Genomic DNA, 14,646 nt, shown 5'->3' on the forward strand with positions numbered 1-14,646 from the left:
GATTAGAAACATTGAGCAATTCATAAACATTTGAAGCAAGGATTCAATTAAAAGAACCCAGATGATTCTATACCGTATAAACTATAAGTAAGATTTTAAGTGTATTCCATGCTGTTGTAGTTAGTGTACCAAGAACTTGGATGATATGAATTTCTGGAATCTGTGTGGGGGCACTGGCTGCAACATTCTCAGTAAGTTGCAGCCTTTCTGCTACGAACAAAATAGAGAAAGCGGGAAAGAGATTACAATAAAGACAAAGAAAGAGAAAATAAGAGGGAGACAGGTACTGACTTGAATATGAGATCTATCTTTATTTCAGGAAGGTTTTTGTTCAGAGCTTCCAGTCCAATCTGGTACTGATGTTCAAGAGCTTTGTACAGCTGATGATTCCAGTGCTGCCGCCATGCACGCATATCATCTGACCTGAAGCCCTGTACACAAATGCATATTCTATGTTTACAATAAAGGACACATTAAAAGACTCATTGTAGATGTGCATTTTAGAAAAGACAACTGAAATCATTCTCCATTTATCTCAAAATATAGCTTTAATATTGAAACATTCTGAATGATTGCATCCTCCTCCCAAACATAAGCTTCCAAGGCTCAATTATACAACCCCTGGCAATAATTACGGAATCACCGGCCTCGGAGGATGTTCATTCAGTTGTTTAATTTTGTAGAAAAAAAGCAGATCACAGACATGACACAAAACTAAAGTCATTTCAAATGGCAACTTTCTGGCTTTAAGAAAGACTATAAGAAATCAGGAAAAAAAAATTGTGTCAGTCAGTAACGGTTACTTTTTTAGACCAAGCAGAGCGAAAAAAATATGGACTCACTCAATTCTGAGGAATAAATTATGGAATCACCCTGTAAATTTTCATCCCCAAAAATAACACCTGCATCAAATCAGTCCGCTCGTTAGTCTTCATCTAAAAAGGAGTGATCACACCTTGGAGAACTGTTGCACCAAGTGGACTGACATGAATCATGGCTCCAACATGAGAGATGTCAACTGAAACAAAGGAGAGGATTATCAAACTCTTAAAAGAGGGTAAATCATCACGCAATGTTGCAAAAGATGTTGGTTGTTCACAGTCAGCTGTGTCTAAACTCTGGACCAAATACAAACAAAATGGGAAGGTTGTTAAAGGCAAACATACTGGTAGACCAAGGAAGACATCAAAGTGTCAAGACAGAAAACTTAAAGCAATATGTCTCAAAATCGAAAATGCACAACAAAACAAATGAGGAACGAATGGGAGGAAACTGGAGTCAACGTCTGTGACCGAACTGTAAGAATCCGCCTAAAGGAAATGGGATTTACATACAGAAAAGCTAAACGAAAGCCATCATTAACACCTAAACAGAAAAAAACAAGGTTAGAATGGGCTAAGGAAAAGCAATCGTGGACTGTGGATGACTGGATGAAAGTCATATTCAGTGATGAATCTCGAATCTGCATTGGGCAAGGTGATGATGCTGGAACATTTGTTTGTTGCCGTTCCATTGAGATTTACAAAGATGACTGCCTGAAGAGAACATGTAAATTTCCACAGTCATTGATGATATGAGGCTGCATGTCAGGTAAAGGCACTGGGGAGATGGCTGTCATTACATCATCAATAAATGCACAAGTTTACGTTGATATTTTGGACACTTTTCTTATCCCATCAATTGAAAGGATGTTTGGGGATGATGAAATCATTTTTCAAGATGATAATGCATCTTGCCATAGAGCAAAAACTGTGAAAACATTCCTTGCAAAAAGACACATAGGGTCAATGTCATGGCCTGCAAATAGTCCGGATCTTAATCCAATTGAAAATCTTTGGTGGAAGTTGAAGAAAATGGTCCATGACAAGGCTCCAACCTGCAAAGCTGATCTGGCAACAGCAATCAGAGAAAGTTGGAGCCAGATTGATGAAGAGTACTGTTTGTCACTCATTAAGTCCATGCCTCAGAGACTGCAAGCTGTTATAAAAGCCAGAGGTGGTGCAACAAAATACTAGTGATGTGTTGGAGCGTTCTTTTGTTTTTCATGATTCCATAATTTTTTCCTCAGAATTGAGTGATTCCATATTTTTTCCCTCTGCTTGCTCTAAAAAAGTAACCGTTACTGACTGCCACCATTTTTTTTTTTACTGATTTCTTATAGTGTTTCTTAACGCCAGAAAGTTGCCATTTGAAATTACTTTAGTTTTGTGTCATGTCTGTGATCTGTTTTTTCTACAAAATTAAACAACTGAATGAACATCCTGCGAGGCCGGTGATTCCATAATTTTTGACAGGGGTTGTAGCCAATGTTACCAGTTACCACAGTACGACTTTAAAGAAAATTTATTCAGTAAAAATGTTTGTTAAAAGCCAATAACAAAGTCATAGACTTCTGCTTGTAATGAACACCTGAGCCTCCAGAGTAGCAAAGCCAGTCCGGATATCCTGAAGGCCATCCTTCCACCTCTGCTGGTGTCGAAGTAGATCCACATTCATCAGTGTCACCACCTGGGAAACATGAGACAGGTAAGCAAAGCTAACCTCAAAGTAAGTTGGGAAATATTACCAACATTCTAGGTTATTGTTGAAAAATATAAAAGCAGCAACCACCTTTTCAGTGAAGTCTGCATGCCATTTGCATAGGTTCCTGTTCTCGATGGACAGTTTCTCAGCAGCAGATTGCAGCTTGGCAATGTAAACCTCTAGCTCTTTTGGGTTGTCCCAGGTGATCTGCACTTTGCTACCAGATTCCTTTGACTGAGAGTGAGGATTCTGCCAAAAATAAGGATGCAAGCAGACCAAAACTAGACTACAGAAATTCAACAACAGGCACAAATGATTTGTGACATCATAAGTCCTCCAAATGGAAATGGTAGTTTAAAAGTACAATATTTTAATTTGCAAAACAAGCAATGGTGGAGTCCTGTGGCCAAAACAATCGCCCTGCATTAACAAGGCTTCATAAGAAACATGACAGGCCTGACTGCATTCATATGCATGATAACACTCCCAAGATGGTCCAAAACAGGTCCACTTGTCCTCACCTGTACCAATTAGAACTCTAAATTTTAGACCTAAATAGTAGCTCTATTTCATTCCTTCTGACCGCTAGAGGGCGGTGCTTTAGCACCTGGATTATTCCATGCGCACATACGCAGAGGTCGAGTCTTATGCCAACAAAGTCACACCAGTAGGTGTGACCTGGGTGACATCAGCAACAGTATATAAGCGCACGTTACCCAGCATTCAGTTCTTTTTCCATCCCTCGCATGAGAAGCAAAAGGTTGAAACTTTTGTCAGAACGTTTGTTGATCAGAGCCTCGCAACCATCAATGTGCTAGAGCTGCGTGCTGTCCGCCTAACTCTGCCACTTCTCTCCTGCCCTAGAGTGGAAGCATGTGTTTGTTCGGTCAGACAACACACTGACAGTGTACAATATAAACCATCAAGGAGGTACCATATCTGTTCACTCCCTGAGGGAAACTCAGGAACTTCTCCAGTGGGCTTTGCCTCGCATGCTGAGTCTCGGGGCTGTGCATCTGCCGGGTGTGTAGAACCACGATGCAGATTTTCTCTCACATCAGAAACCGCCAACAGGCGAGTGGCGCCTCAACCCGGATGTGGTTCAGCTCATCTGGGACAGGTTTGGCAAGGCAGACGTCGATTTGTTTGCCTCGAACACCAGAACACGGTGTCGCCTGTGGTTCTCTCTCTCAGAACCACACAGCCCATTGGGCCAGGATGCACTGGCTCACCCTTGGCCAGCCTGTCTACTATATGTGTTTCCCCCTCTTCCGCTGATCACGGTGATACTACACAGAATATGCACAACCGATCACAAAGTGTTGCTAGTAGTACCGTACTGGGCAGGCAGGACATGGTTTCCCATGATTCTGACACTCTCAGCGGAGAGCCGTGGCCTCTCCCATGGAGGAGGGACCTTTTGTCGCAGATGAACAGGAACATTTGGCATCTTCACCCAGAGCATCTTCAACTGTACGTGTGGCCCCTGAAGGGACAGACTGCATGTTGAGCTCTTGTGATCAAGCTGTAGTGTAGACTATACTGAATGCCCATGCGCCCTCCACTAGGGCATTGTACAGCAATAGATGGAAGCTTTTACCCATTGGTGCAGTACGCAAGGCGTGGACCCTGAGCGTTGTCCTGTGCCAGTGCTACTTAGCTATCTTCATTCGTTGTTTGACAGATGTCTTTCTGCTCCACAATTAAAGCTTATGTTGCTGCTGTCTCTGCTCACCACATTATGGTAGATGGTCAATCAATAGAATCGCACCCCCTGATATGTTGCTTTTTAAGAGGTGCTCTTCGCCTTCGGCCTCCGAGGATTGCATCCTGGAATCTTCCAATAGTTCTTGAAGGTTTATGCTCTTCGCCATTTGAGCCACTGGCTGCCAGTGACCTCAGCTGGTTGTCAATTAAGACTGCATTCCTCACTGCTATTTCATCCGCAAAGCACGTTGAAGAGCTCCATGCCTTGTCAATTGCTGACAACTGCGTGCGCTGGAATTCTGATGGATCAGGGGCTACTCTATGCCCAAACTCCTCCTTTTTACGAAAGACGGATTTATCATTCCATGCTAACCAGCCGTTTACCTTGGCTGTCTTTACCCCTCAATCTACTGCAGAAGCTAATTCTAGCCCGTTGTGCCCTGTTTGTGCACTTAGACGTTATATTGAATTGACAGCTGCGTTTCGCAAAAGTGATGCTCTGGTAATCTGCTATGGGGCCCCAGGAAGGATTGCGCCTTGTCCAAGCAAAGACTGGGGCGGTGGGTTGTTAACACGGTGGGTTGTTAACGCTATATTGCAAGCTTACAGGAACGGCGACTGTCAACCTCCTCCATTAAAATGTCATTCAACTCGAGGCATATCCACCTCCTGGGCTGCCCTGAGAGGGGCGCTGACTGACATCTGTACTGCAGCAACATGGGCTTCCTCCTTTTGCCTGCTTCTACAGAGTGAATGTAGCTGCTCCTCACCCTGTGGTGACGGCCGTATTATCGGCCTCCTCGAACTGCATTTGAGGTTTGGTAAGTGCACACTCCTCGTGACCTTGTTGGTATAAGGTCATCCAGGTGCTAAAGCACCGTGCTCTGGCGGTCAGAAGGAATGAAATAGAATGAGAGTTACGTATGTAACTATGGTTCTATGAATTCTGGATGATCGTCAGAGTTCGTTGTCAATCGGAGTCGATGCAATAGATTCCAAAAGAACTTAATACTGGGTAACGTGTGCTTATATACTGTTGCTGACATAATCCAGGTCACACCTACTGGCGCAACTTTGTTGGTATAAGACTTGACCTCTGCATGTAGGTGCTAAAGCACCACCCTCTGGCGGTCATCCGGAATTCATAGAACTGTACTTACATACGTAACTCTCCTTGTACAGTTACGTTCAGAAATTGTGTGGACTGCCTTACTCACTCACTTCAATTTTTTTCAATTTATTTTAATTTATATAGCGCCAAATCACAACAAAGTTGCCTCAAGGCACTTCACAAGTAAGGTCTAACCTTACAAACCCCTAGAGCAAGCAGACAGGCGACAGTGGTAAGGAAAAACGTCCTCTGATAATTTGAGGAAGAAACCTCAAGCAGACCAGACTCAAATGTGTGACCCTCTGCTTGGGCCATGCTATCGACACAATCGACAAAAACTCATAGGGATGGGTACTGATAAGAGTCCATGGATATCAATACCATTATCAATTCCGCTTATCGATCCGACCCCCCATCGATTCCCCCATCGATACCTCCCATGAACCCTCTGTGCACCAAACGCAGGCCCCACAGGCCCTCCATGTCAACAACATTCTATGAGTCTCAAAGCCAACAAATATGAAATCAGTCACTGGATCCCCAAACTCCGGACTAATAAACTCTACATGGTGGATCCCTGATCTCTGGACATAAACAGAAATAAACAAATCTGAAGTTCTTGTCAAAAGCACCTCCCCTCAGAATCTACTGTTTTTCCATACATCTGAGCTGAGCTCTCACAGCCGGCTGTGCCGCACGCCAGGATGCAATTCATAAAGAACGCAGCACGTCTCATCTTGGGAGGAAATAAATGTTCTAGTCGAAATAGTTTATTGTCAGCGTTTGGAAAAAAGCATCATTTCATTCAAAGCGGCAACTCGCTTTGAAGCCACCAATTCCGACCAGCCCCGGTACGTGGCGTGATTCCATAGCGTAAAGTGGGTAAGTCTATGGCTCCCAGCTGGATGGGACACCAAGGCTGGTACCCATTTACAGCTGGGTGAACTAAAACAATGCAGATAAAATGACACAGACAAGTAGTGTGATTAGGTCCGTATTTTGTTAGCCCAGCTCCTTGTACACTAAATGCAATAACATGCTATGCTATAATAAAACTTATAAATAAACAAAAATAATACAAAAGTTACTGTACTACTTGAGTTCACAATTAAAAAATCAGAATGATCAAAGAATTACCTATCCAGCTCGTTTTATTGCATGAGACTTCATCCATGAGGTGAAGGAAATAATCAAAGTCAATACTTTAAAATGAAAACAAAGACAACAAATGTTTCAGAATGTAAAACTATGGACAGTACAATACCTTGATAACCTGTTCAAAGGCCAAAGCAAGACGAAGCATCATAGGTCTCTGTGAGGGAATCATCTGCTGATCAATAGTGTTGTAGAAATGTGAAATCTGCAACACAAGAAAACCATGAGGGTGAAACAAACTGTAAATAAATAGAAGGAAAGAAAGACTAAGTTGAAAGTCACTGTTTGAGCTTATTCTCACTTGTTTTAGAGCAATAGCCTGTCTGTAAAATTTGTCTGCAGTATCAGCAGCATGCTGAATCTTGGCAGGGATAACAAAGTCTAGTGCAGAGAGCTGCCTGACCTCCCTCACCAGACTGACCAGTCTGTCTGAGTACTGGACTTTCAATCTGCCATCCACACTGTCGAGCTCCATCACACGGTAACTGGCCTGGAGGCTATATACAGGGGGGCAGACATTATGGACAGACATGTCAGACATAATACATACACTAGAGTGCTAAATGGGATATGAAAAAAAAGCGGAAAACAACACTACAGATATGCACATACATTCAGCTCTTACAGCCCCTTCACACATAATGCGAAGTTTGGACAAAGTGAACACTTAGTGTGCATGACACAGGAATCGTTTGCAAACTGTGTAATGTCGTCCCTGTCGCCAGTGCCTCGTACACCTGTTGCTACAACTATTTGCGCAAACAAGCGCCTGAAAGACAAAGTGTGCACTGTGCGAACCCATCGCACCTCTTGCGGCAGGTGCCAGCCAAATTCCAGGTGATATGCGCGAACATCTAACACCACTTGCATGGCACTTCGAAAATGTGTGGCCAGTCACACTCTTGGCATGACAAGAGACTGCAGACAATCACTGTCGTACTGCCTCCAACAGAAGCAGCTGTGGTGATCTGTCATTCTGGACATTCCAGCACACAACACCTACTGTGTTTGGACAGACACGGACTAACAACTGTCTACTGTGAGGCGCGTGTGTCTGATTGCTGTATTATGTGGACATAATAAAAAAAATATATCGTCGTGGTGGTGACAAGCTGCAGCAAGCGTGCGCGTCCACGGAGCAGACAGTGACAGCCCCCCAGGTTGAAACGGACCATCAGATCCGAACACGCAGTAGTCGATCTGACCGTCACGTCACCCACGTGAGCTCTGTTCCACATGCCGTGGTGTCTGTGCTGTGGCGCTCTGTCCACAAGACCTGACCAGTAGATGTGGACATGATCAGAGCGCGCTGCCTCTCATTCATGTCATTTCATGACTGCCTGTCTGTGACCATAGGTCATCACCAGAGGGACAGACGGATCACATTTGTATGCTCGCTTGATAAATGCGGTGTTTTTATATGGTGTGGGATTTAAATTCTTTTTTGTACTTCCATGTCCTTCCTGATATGATAAGCAGCTTCCCGCAGCGTTCAAAGAACAGCTCCGTAGCTCAGTGGTAAAGTCTCTGACTGGCGATTAGAACATTTGAAAGGCGCGAGTTTGTGTCCCAGGTGGTGTGTGTTTTTTATTTTAATTATTCCACATAAGCAGCACAATGTGGTTCCACAGGTACCAGCTGATTTTTATTTCTTCCACATAAGTGGGTTTGTGCACACCTCCCCGTTGGCGCGATGTTTCATGCACTAATGTTGAACGACGTTGTATTTTGCGCTGTTTAGCCCTTTTCATCCAAACGCCGTCCAAACTTCCCACTATGCGTGAAGGGGCCCTTACAGATGTCCATGGAGGACATTACAGTGCACTGCTGACACGTCACACAAAAAACACATCGTATCTTAAACCACCTGATTTACTAAGTTAATTAAAATATAGACTTTCAGGACCAGTTGTATCTTACAATACCATTTGTTAGAGTGAAAGCTTTGTATGTTGATAGTTTATCCAACCTGAGCCCAGACTTGGGATCAGCCAGACCAGACAGAATATCTCTGGACCAGTCCTCAAACTGTTCCTGTTCATATGCCCTGAGGATCTCTAGCAGGTCATCACAGAAATGGAGAAAGTCCTTGAAGCCAGAGAGATCTGAAAGCAGAGACTCAGCAATGCCAGCAGAGTCCTCCACCTAATGTGAGAATGCAGGCAAAGAAATATACAAACAAATGGAGTTCAAACATAAAATGCATTTGTACTGATAACATAGCATCATGGTAGTAAATGAAAATTATCATTATATTTCATTCAGTCAATGTTTACCATAGAAACAAATGATTGTCATCACTGTCCACACCAGCACACACACACAAACACACATACCTTGTGTGTGTACTGTCGGACCCAAACAATCTTGTTGACCACCTCAGGGAGGTTCCTGCCAACGTGTGGCCCAAACCTATCTCCAGTGGGTCTGTGGCAATGGCCCTCAAAGTCACTCTTCAAGCCTAAGAAATTGATGAAGGAACTTAGGGCCCTGTCAAACTGGGAGAGGATTAATTGCGCATGAATTGAGTACACAAATTAAGGGCATTCGTTGTCGTCTGCAACAAAAATGGCTAAAAATGACAAATGTCCCAGTATGAATTATGGATATTAATAATGTATAGCGATATATGATGAACAATCACGATTGTATAACCCATGTAGTGAGGAAACGGATCCGACACATTACGATTATCATGGTAGTATTACGGGGGTATTATGAATGCATCATGCACGTGTTTGCGCGTGCACGGCATCTGCATTGTGGTCATAAAAGAAGCGCACTCGCTCCTTTCGGCATCACTATTCACACCAACAATACAGCCTCTGGACCATTTGCTGGACTTGGACAAGTTGATTGGAGTAAACAAGCAGTGAACAGGGCGAGTGGTGACGTCAGCGGATCGCATCATAGCGCAGCTTGTCGGAACGATTATAACAAGAGGGTAAATCTGTTCTAAACATAGGAATAAATACTGTAACAACAGCAGACAAGAAGGAAAAAACATACAACTGTTTTATCAACCCTTGACAATGTAAACAAGTCAAATAATTACCTTTTTAGACGGCTCAAAAATTTTCTGCAGCTGGAGCCGCGCAAACGGCCCAGCTGCAGCTTTGATTGAGGAGGTGATTAGAACCGTTTTCAACAGGCAATTTGCAAATAAAATGATTAATCCACCACGAAATAATTATTTATATAGGCAGCATCCAGCGTAGAGCGCGTGGCACGGTAGAACAAAGAACACCGTCCAGCTGTGAACACAACGCATCTGATTTGCATCCGCCGCAAATCAGATGCAAAGCAGACGTAATAAAAATGCTTTATTCGTGGCCAATCTGCATGCAGTCACTACAGCTTATTTTAGTTCGTGATGTGGACATGATGGGAACGCAAAATATCCGTTTTACACACTGTCCCAGTCCGCTGCCAAGCCGCAAATCCCTGTCAGTTGTGGATATCAGCAGATGATGGTGAACATATAGCGCAAAGATTGAGTATGTATATGTATGTACTGGTATGTATTGAGTATGTATGGAGTATGTAAGGCGGATGTCATCCGCAGCCAAAATTTTGTGCAGCTCAAAAATCCTGGTAACGGAAAAAACGTGCCTCTGCAGATAACTGCGCACGTGTGCGGGTGTCAGCCAACCCATACAAGCATGTTTCACGCATACTGTGGATGTTAAGTGAATATGAGCCAATTTTGTGCACAATCCATACACAAACCCTTCAAAATGCCAGTGGGACAGGGCCCTTAGGCATCACAAGGGAATTATTTCTCATTATTATCCAGCAACTGAGATTCCCTGTCTAAAAGAACATAAATAAATAAAGTAACAGAAATAAAGTAATACTGCACCCGACCTGTCCTGCTGGGACACATGTGATGGGTTACGTGATGGACTCGTGGAGGAGATGGCAGGTCATGTGCCCTTACATGCTTTCTGTGGAGGACGTCGAAGATGTGTACATATTCGGCTTGGTGGTGATCGACTTTCTGATGTGTGGTGCGGGCACTCTGCTGGTTACCGGAAAATCAAGAAAGTGGAAGCAGCTTTGATTGGTCGTTCCAGGCTGCCCTATATGATTGATTCGATTGGGAAGGCAGTGGCTGCACAGTCGGCGGGGGTTAACGGCGCGTTGGAAGACATCTCGAGCAAGATCGCAGCCTTGGAAACCCGCTATGACCGTCTGTGAAGACCACATTCTACATTCTACATTCAGATGCATTGAGAGCCACTCTGTTCTCAGAACTGTGGAATCTTTCAGGCGTCTGTTAATCTGGCTATTCATTTGGCTTCCCCCTACAGCTGCACTTCAAGGTTGCTGTGATTAAAAAAAACCTCCTCAGAAGATCAACACTTAAGCCTCACTCCCTGGTCTTCCCCCCTCCCCTCAGCTTCTCCAGCCCTGACGTGAACTGTGTTAGAACTGTCCAGGACTTCTCAGACTGCGCAGGGCTGTTCCCTCCCCCCTCCAGACTGTCGGACAAGGCCGTTGACGGCGCCGAACTGGCTGCCTTCCGGAGTGTTCTGATAAACTGGTCCTTTCAAATCTCGGTTGTCGTCCTGTGTCCTTGTTTTGTCTCTGTGATTATTGTTTTTTTGTGCTGATGGGATTTTTTTTTCCTCATAGCCGCTGCATTACACAGCGGCAATGAGGGTTTTTTTTCTTCTCCTTTTCCCTCGTGTTTTTGCTTTCATATATATGTTTTATGTACCGGGCCGGCCTCTGTGTTGTGTGTGTTGTTTGTTATGGGTCGGTGTTGGTTTGCTCAGCCCTGCTGTTGACCAAGGCAGGGATGTACATCTGGAGCTGGTCCCGGGCGCCTAATGGCGACTTCTGCTCCTACTGGCAAATAGGATGGGTTAAATGCAGTAGCCACATTTCATTGTGCAGGGAAGATGTTCTTCTGTTCTGTGCATATGACAATAAAATTTCTTGAATCTTTGAATGTTAGATTCCTATTGAATAAATGTAACATTTTCAAACATACTGGAGTCATTCATAACAGCCTGCCAGCTAAATTAAAAAGTAATTAAAAAAGTGATTTGGTCATGGTTCTCACAGCCAGACAGTGATCCTTCATGGACTTATACATTTTGGGGTTTAGTGCCTTTTTAAGGAACTTTCTAATTTCAGAACAATCTCCCTCAGCGTACCAAATAAACTGGCATGGTTATTTGCAGCTACACACAGTAGTTGAACCCTAACCCGAACATGTGAGTCTGCTTCATTCATCTGTGTTTATGGCTCAACTGGTATAGCAAGTGATCAGTGAATTGAAGGATTGTGGTTTAAAGTGCTTCTGCGTGTCACAACATGAACTGAGTTAGATTTTTAGGACACTACCTATTATGTACAAAACCCTCAAAACATTTGGGCAATTCCATGCTTCTATGTCACAGAAATCACAGCTTCTACATAGGCACCCATTGTAAAACCTGTGGCTTCTGTGACAAAAGCTTGGAATGGTTTTTTGAGGTAGTTGCCTAGTTGTTTTTCAATCAAGTGCCTCAAAATGTCTGAGTTTGGACTAACGTATCAGATTTTGAGGCTATTTGGTATTCCTACTTTCATTTGCTGTGGTCCAGACAGACACATGGACAGACAGTACCTGCAGACTCTCCTATGTGATATTTGTCTGTGTGATGACTAATGCTGCATCGACATTTGTACCTACAATTCACAGTCGCAGCTTCAGTAAACTGTGAGCCCACATTGTGTTTACACACAATTACCCAGTGTTCCACTGTCTCTGAGACATAAAGAAATGGCAAATTATGTGATAAAGAATTCTGTACTCTTGTTGTAGTCGAGTAATCTGGTTCAGCAGCGTCTCTCTCTCTGACTGCAGCTCGTTTGCTGATGGTGGGCCTTTTGATCAGTTCCTTGTGTCTGTGAAACACCTGCAAAAGCTGAGAACTAAACATTCAAGTAAGACAACCCCAAAGCACAAGTTGAAGATAAGCACAAACTCCACAGGAACAGTAACAAGTGCCCATTTTGTTCTACCTGCAGAGGCTTGTCCTTGCACATCAGTGATGTAGCTCTTTAGCCTGGTAGCCACCTCCTGCTCTGATGGGGCCATTAAACGCTCAAAATAAGTGACCGCAGCCCTCCAAAGAGGCTATAACAAGCAAACAATATGCTCACAGTATATGACAGAGGCCTAAATATGTAGAAAATGCAAGTTACAATATCAAAATCATCAGCAGTTACTTTTGTTAAATGTGACAGTAAGACCAGTCAGTAAGAACAAATGGGGCAACAGGTAACTGCAATCACCAACCAAATAGAAAGATGGTTATGGCCAGTGAGAGTTTATTAACTGTCAGCAGTGTTTCTGTGAAGGCTCTCAGTTGTCCAGGTGGTTTTCATAGTAGAGAAGCTCGAATCTTGTCCCTTGTCGAGAAGAAGGGTCGACAGGGGTCAGATAGAAGTCAGACTACCAGAGCAAGAATTTTAGCTGAGGAAGCTTCTGTGATTTGAAGCAAAACATCCTCGCGTCAAGCAACCCAGTCCAGTTGAAGATTCAAGCTTCTCTACTAACTGTCAGCAGGTTTAAGTGATTTTAGTGAAGTGACTGTTATTGTGAAAACATTTACAGACACAAGACTCACCCTCCTTAAGGGCCCTTCACACACACTTTGAATACGTACAAATCAGGGCAACTCAAGGCGCAACAGCTCATATAAGCGAACCACGCAAACATCGAGCCGACGGCAGGCGTGCACGATCCCAGTGCGACGGTGTCGTGCACGTGGGAACACAGTGCAAGCAGCTGCGTGATGTCAGCTGCTGTGAAAAAAAAAAAAAAACATGCCACACACAGGATTCAGCAACAGGTGTATGAGGCGTTAGAGGCAGCTACGATTTACACATATTGCATACGATCCTGCTTCATGCGCACTTCAAGCGCAATTCAACCAAAATTGCACTATGTGTGAAGGGGCCCTAAAGAAACACCTGCAATTAAAGAAGACTATGCAAGAGCCAATACTCTCAGTACATAATTATTATTCAGCCTTGCTGTGCACACACACACACACACACACACACACACACACACACACACACACACACACACACACACACACACACAGGAATTCCCTACTAACCTCAGTGTAGGGGTTGTAGTACAGAGGATTAAGTCCTCTAAAAGGTTCAAACACGTGCTCTGATGTCAGATTCTGCTGCTTTCCTGATAACAGGTGAAGTAGTTTATTGTGGACTGTACGCAGAGTAACCACCTGGCAAACACAGTCATAGAAAAAGGCAGAAACATTTATCCATATCCACTGTTTTCTTTGTGCCATCACTTAATCGCGTAACATCAAATAAAATCAAAAACATATTCCTGCTGGCTAAACCTGTTACAGCACTGAGTTGAACTGTAAATACAGTACAGTAAATATTTAAAAACATTTTATTCTATACAGTAAAAAGGTCCATAATTGCAATGGGAAATTTCTTTTAAAAAATGGCAGCAATCAAATGGGAGACGGCAGCTTAATTTGGAGAGTTGACTGTCAACCAATAAAAAGGGTTAAGGTCAAATCAAGAAGCTGATTTGAAAACAAAAACAACAAAAAAAACAACAATTTTTACTTGATGCTGATTATTGTGCACATGCTCAAATCCTTGTAATGTTCCTGGTCCTCACCTTAGAGCAAAGCTTGTTATGTTATTAATAACAGAATTAAAATAATTTTATAATGGTGTTATTAATAATAGCTTAAACCAAACAAAAGTTGTAAATAATTTCTAACACATGCCACCTAAAACTGACTAAAAATTGTGGTGTGGCCACCCTCACATAATGAGCATTACTAGGTAGTGCACATCTCAATCAATCAATCAATCAATTTTATTATATAGCGCCAAATCACAACAAACAGTTGCCCCAAGGCGCTTTATATTGTAAGGCAAGGCCATACAATAATACGTAAAACCCCAATGGTCAAACGACCCCCTGTGAGCAAGCCCTTGGCGACAGTGAGAAGGAAAAACTCCCTTTTAACAGGAAGAAACCTCCAGCAGAACCAGGCTCAGGGAGGGGCAGTCTTCTGCTGGGACTGGTTGGTGCTGAGGGAGAGAACCAGGAAAAAGACATGCTGTGGAAGACAGCAGAGATCAATCACTAA

The 14,646-nt window shown here is 43.4% G+C and overlaps 1 protein-coding gene across 1 annotated transcript in view; it reads right to left on the bottom strand.

The window, feature by feature from the left end:
• LOC117508088 (cytoplasmic dynein 2 heavy chain 1) overlaps positions 1-14,646 on the bottom strand; it is a 370,951-nt gene that overhangs the window by 305,139 nt on the left and 51,166 nt on the right. Inside the window, exon 9 of the mRNA XM_034167743.1 lies at positions 13,621-13,752. Within this exon, the coding sequence (XP_034023634.1) occupies positions 13,621-13,752 (132 nt within the window). The remainder of the gene's footprint in view (positions 1-13,620; positions 13,753-14,646) is intronic.

Source organism: Thalassophryne amazonica, chromosome 4, assembly GCF_902500255.1.
Source record: "Thalassophryne amazonica chromosome 4, fThaAma1.1, whole genome shotgun sequence".
Lineage (NCBI taxonomy): Eukaryota > Metazoa > Chordata > Actinopteri > Batrachoidiformes > Batrachoididae > Thalassophryne > Thalassophryne amazonica.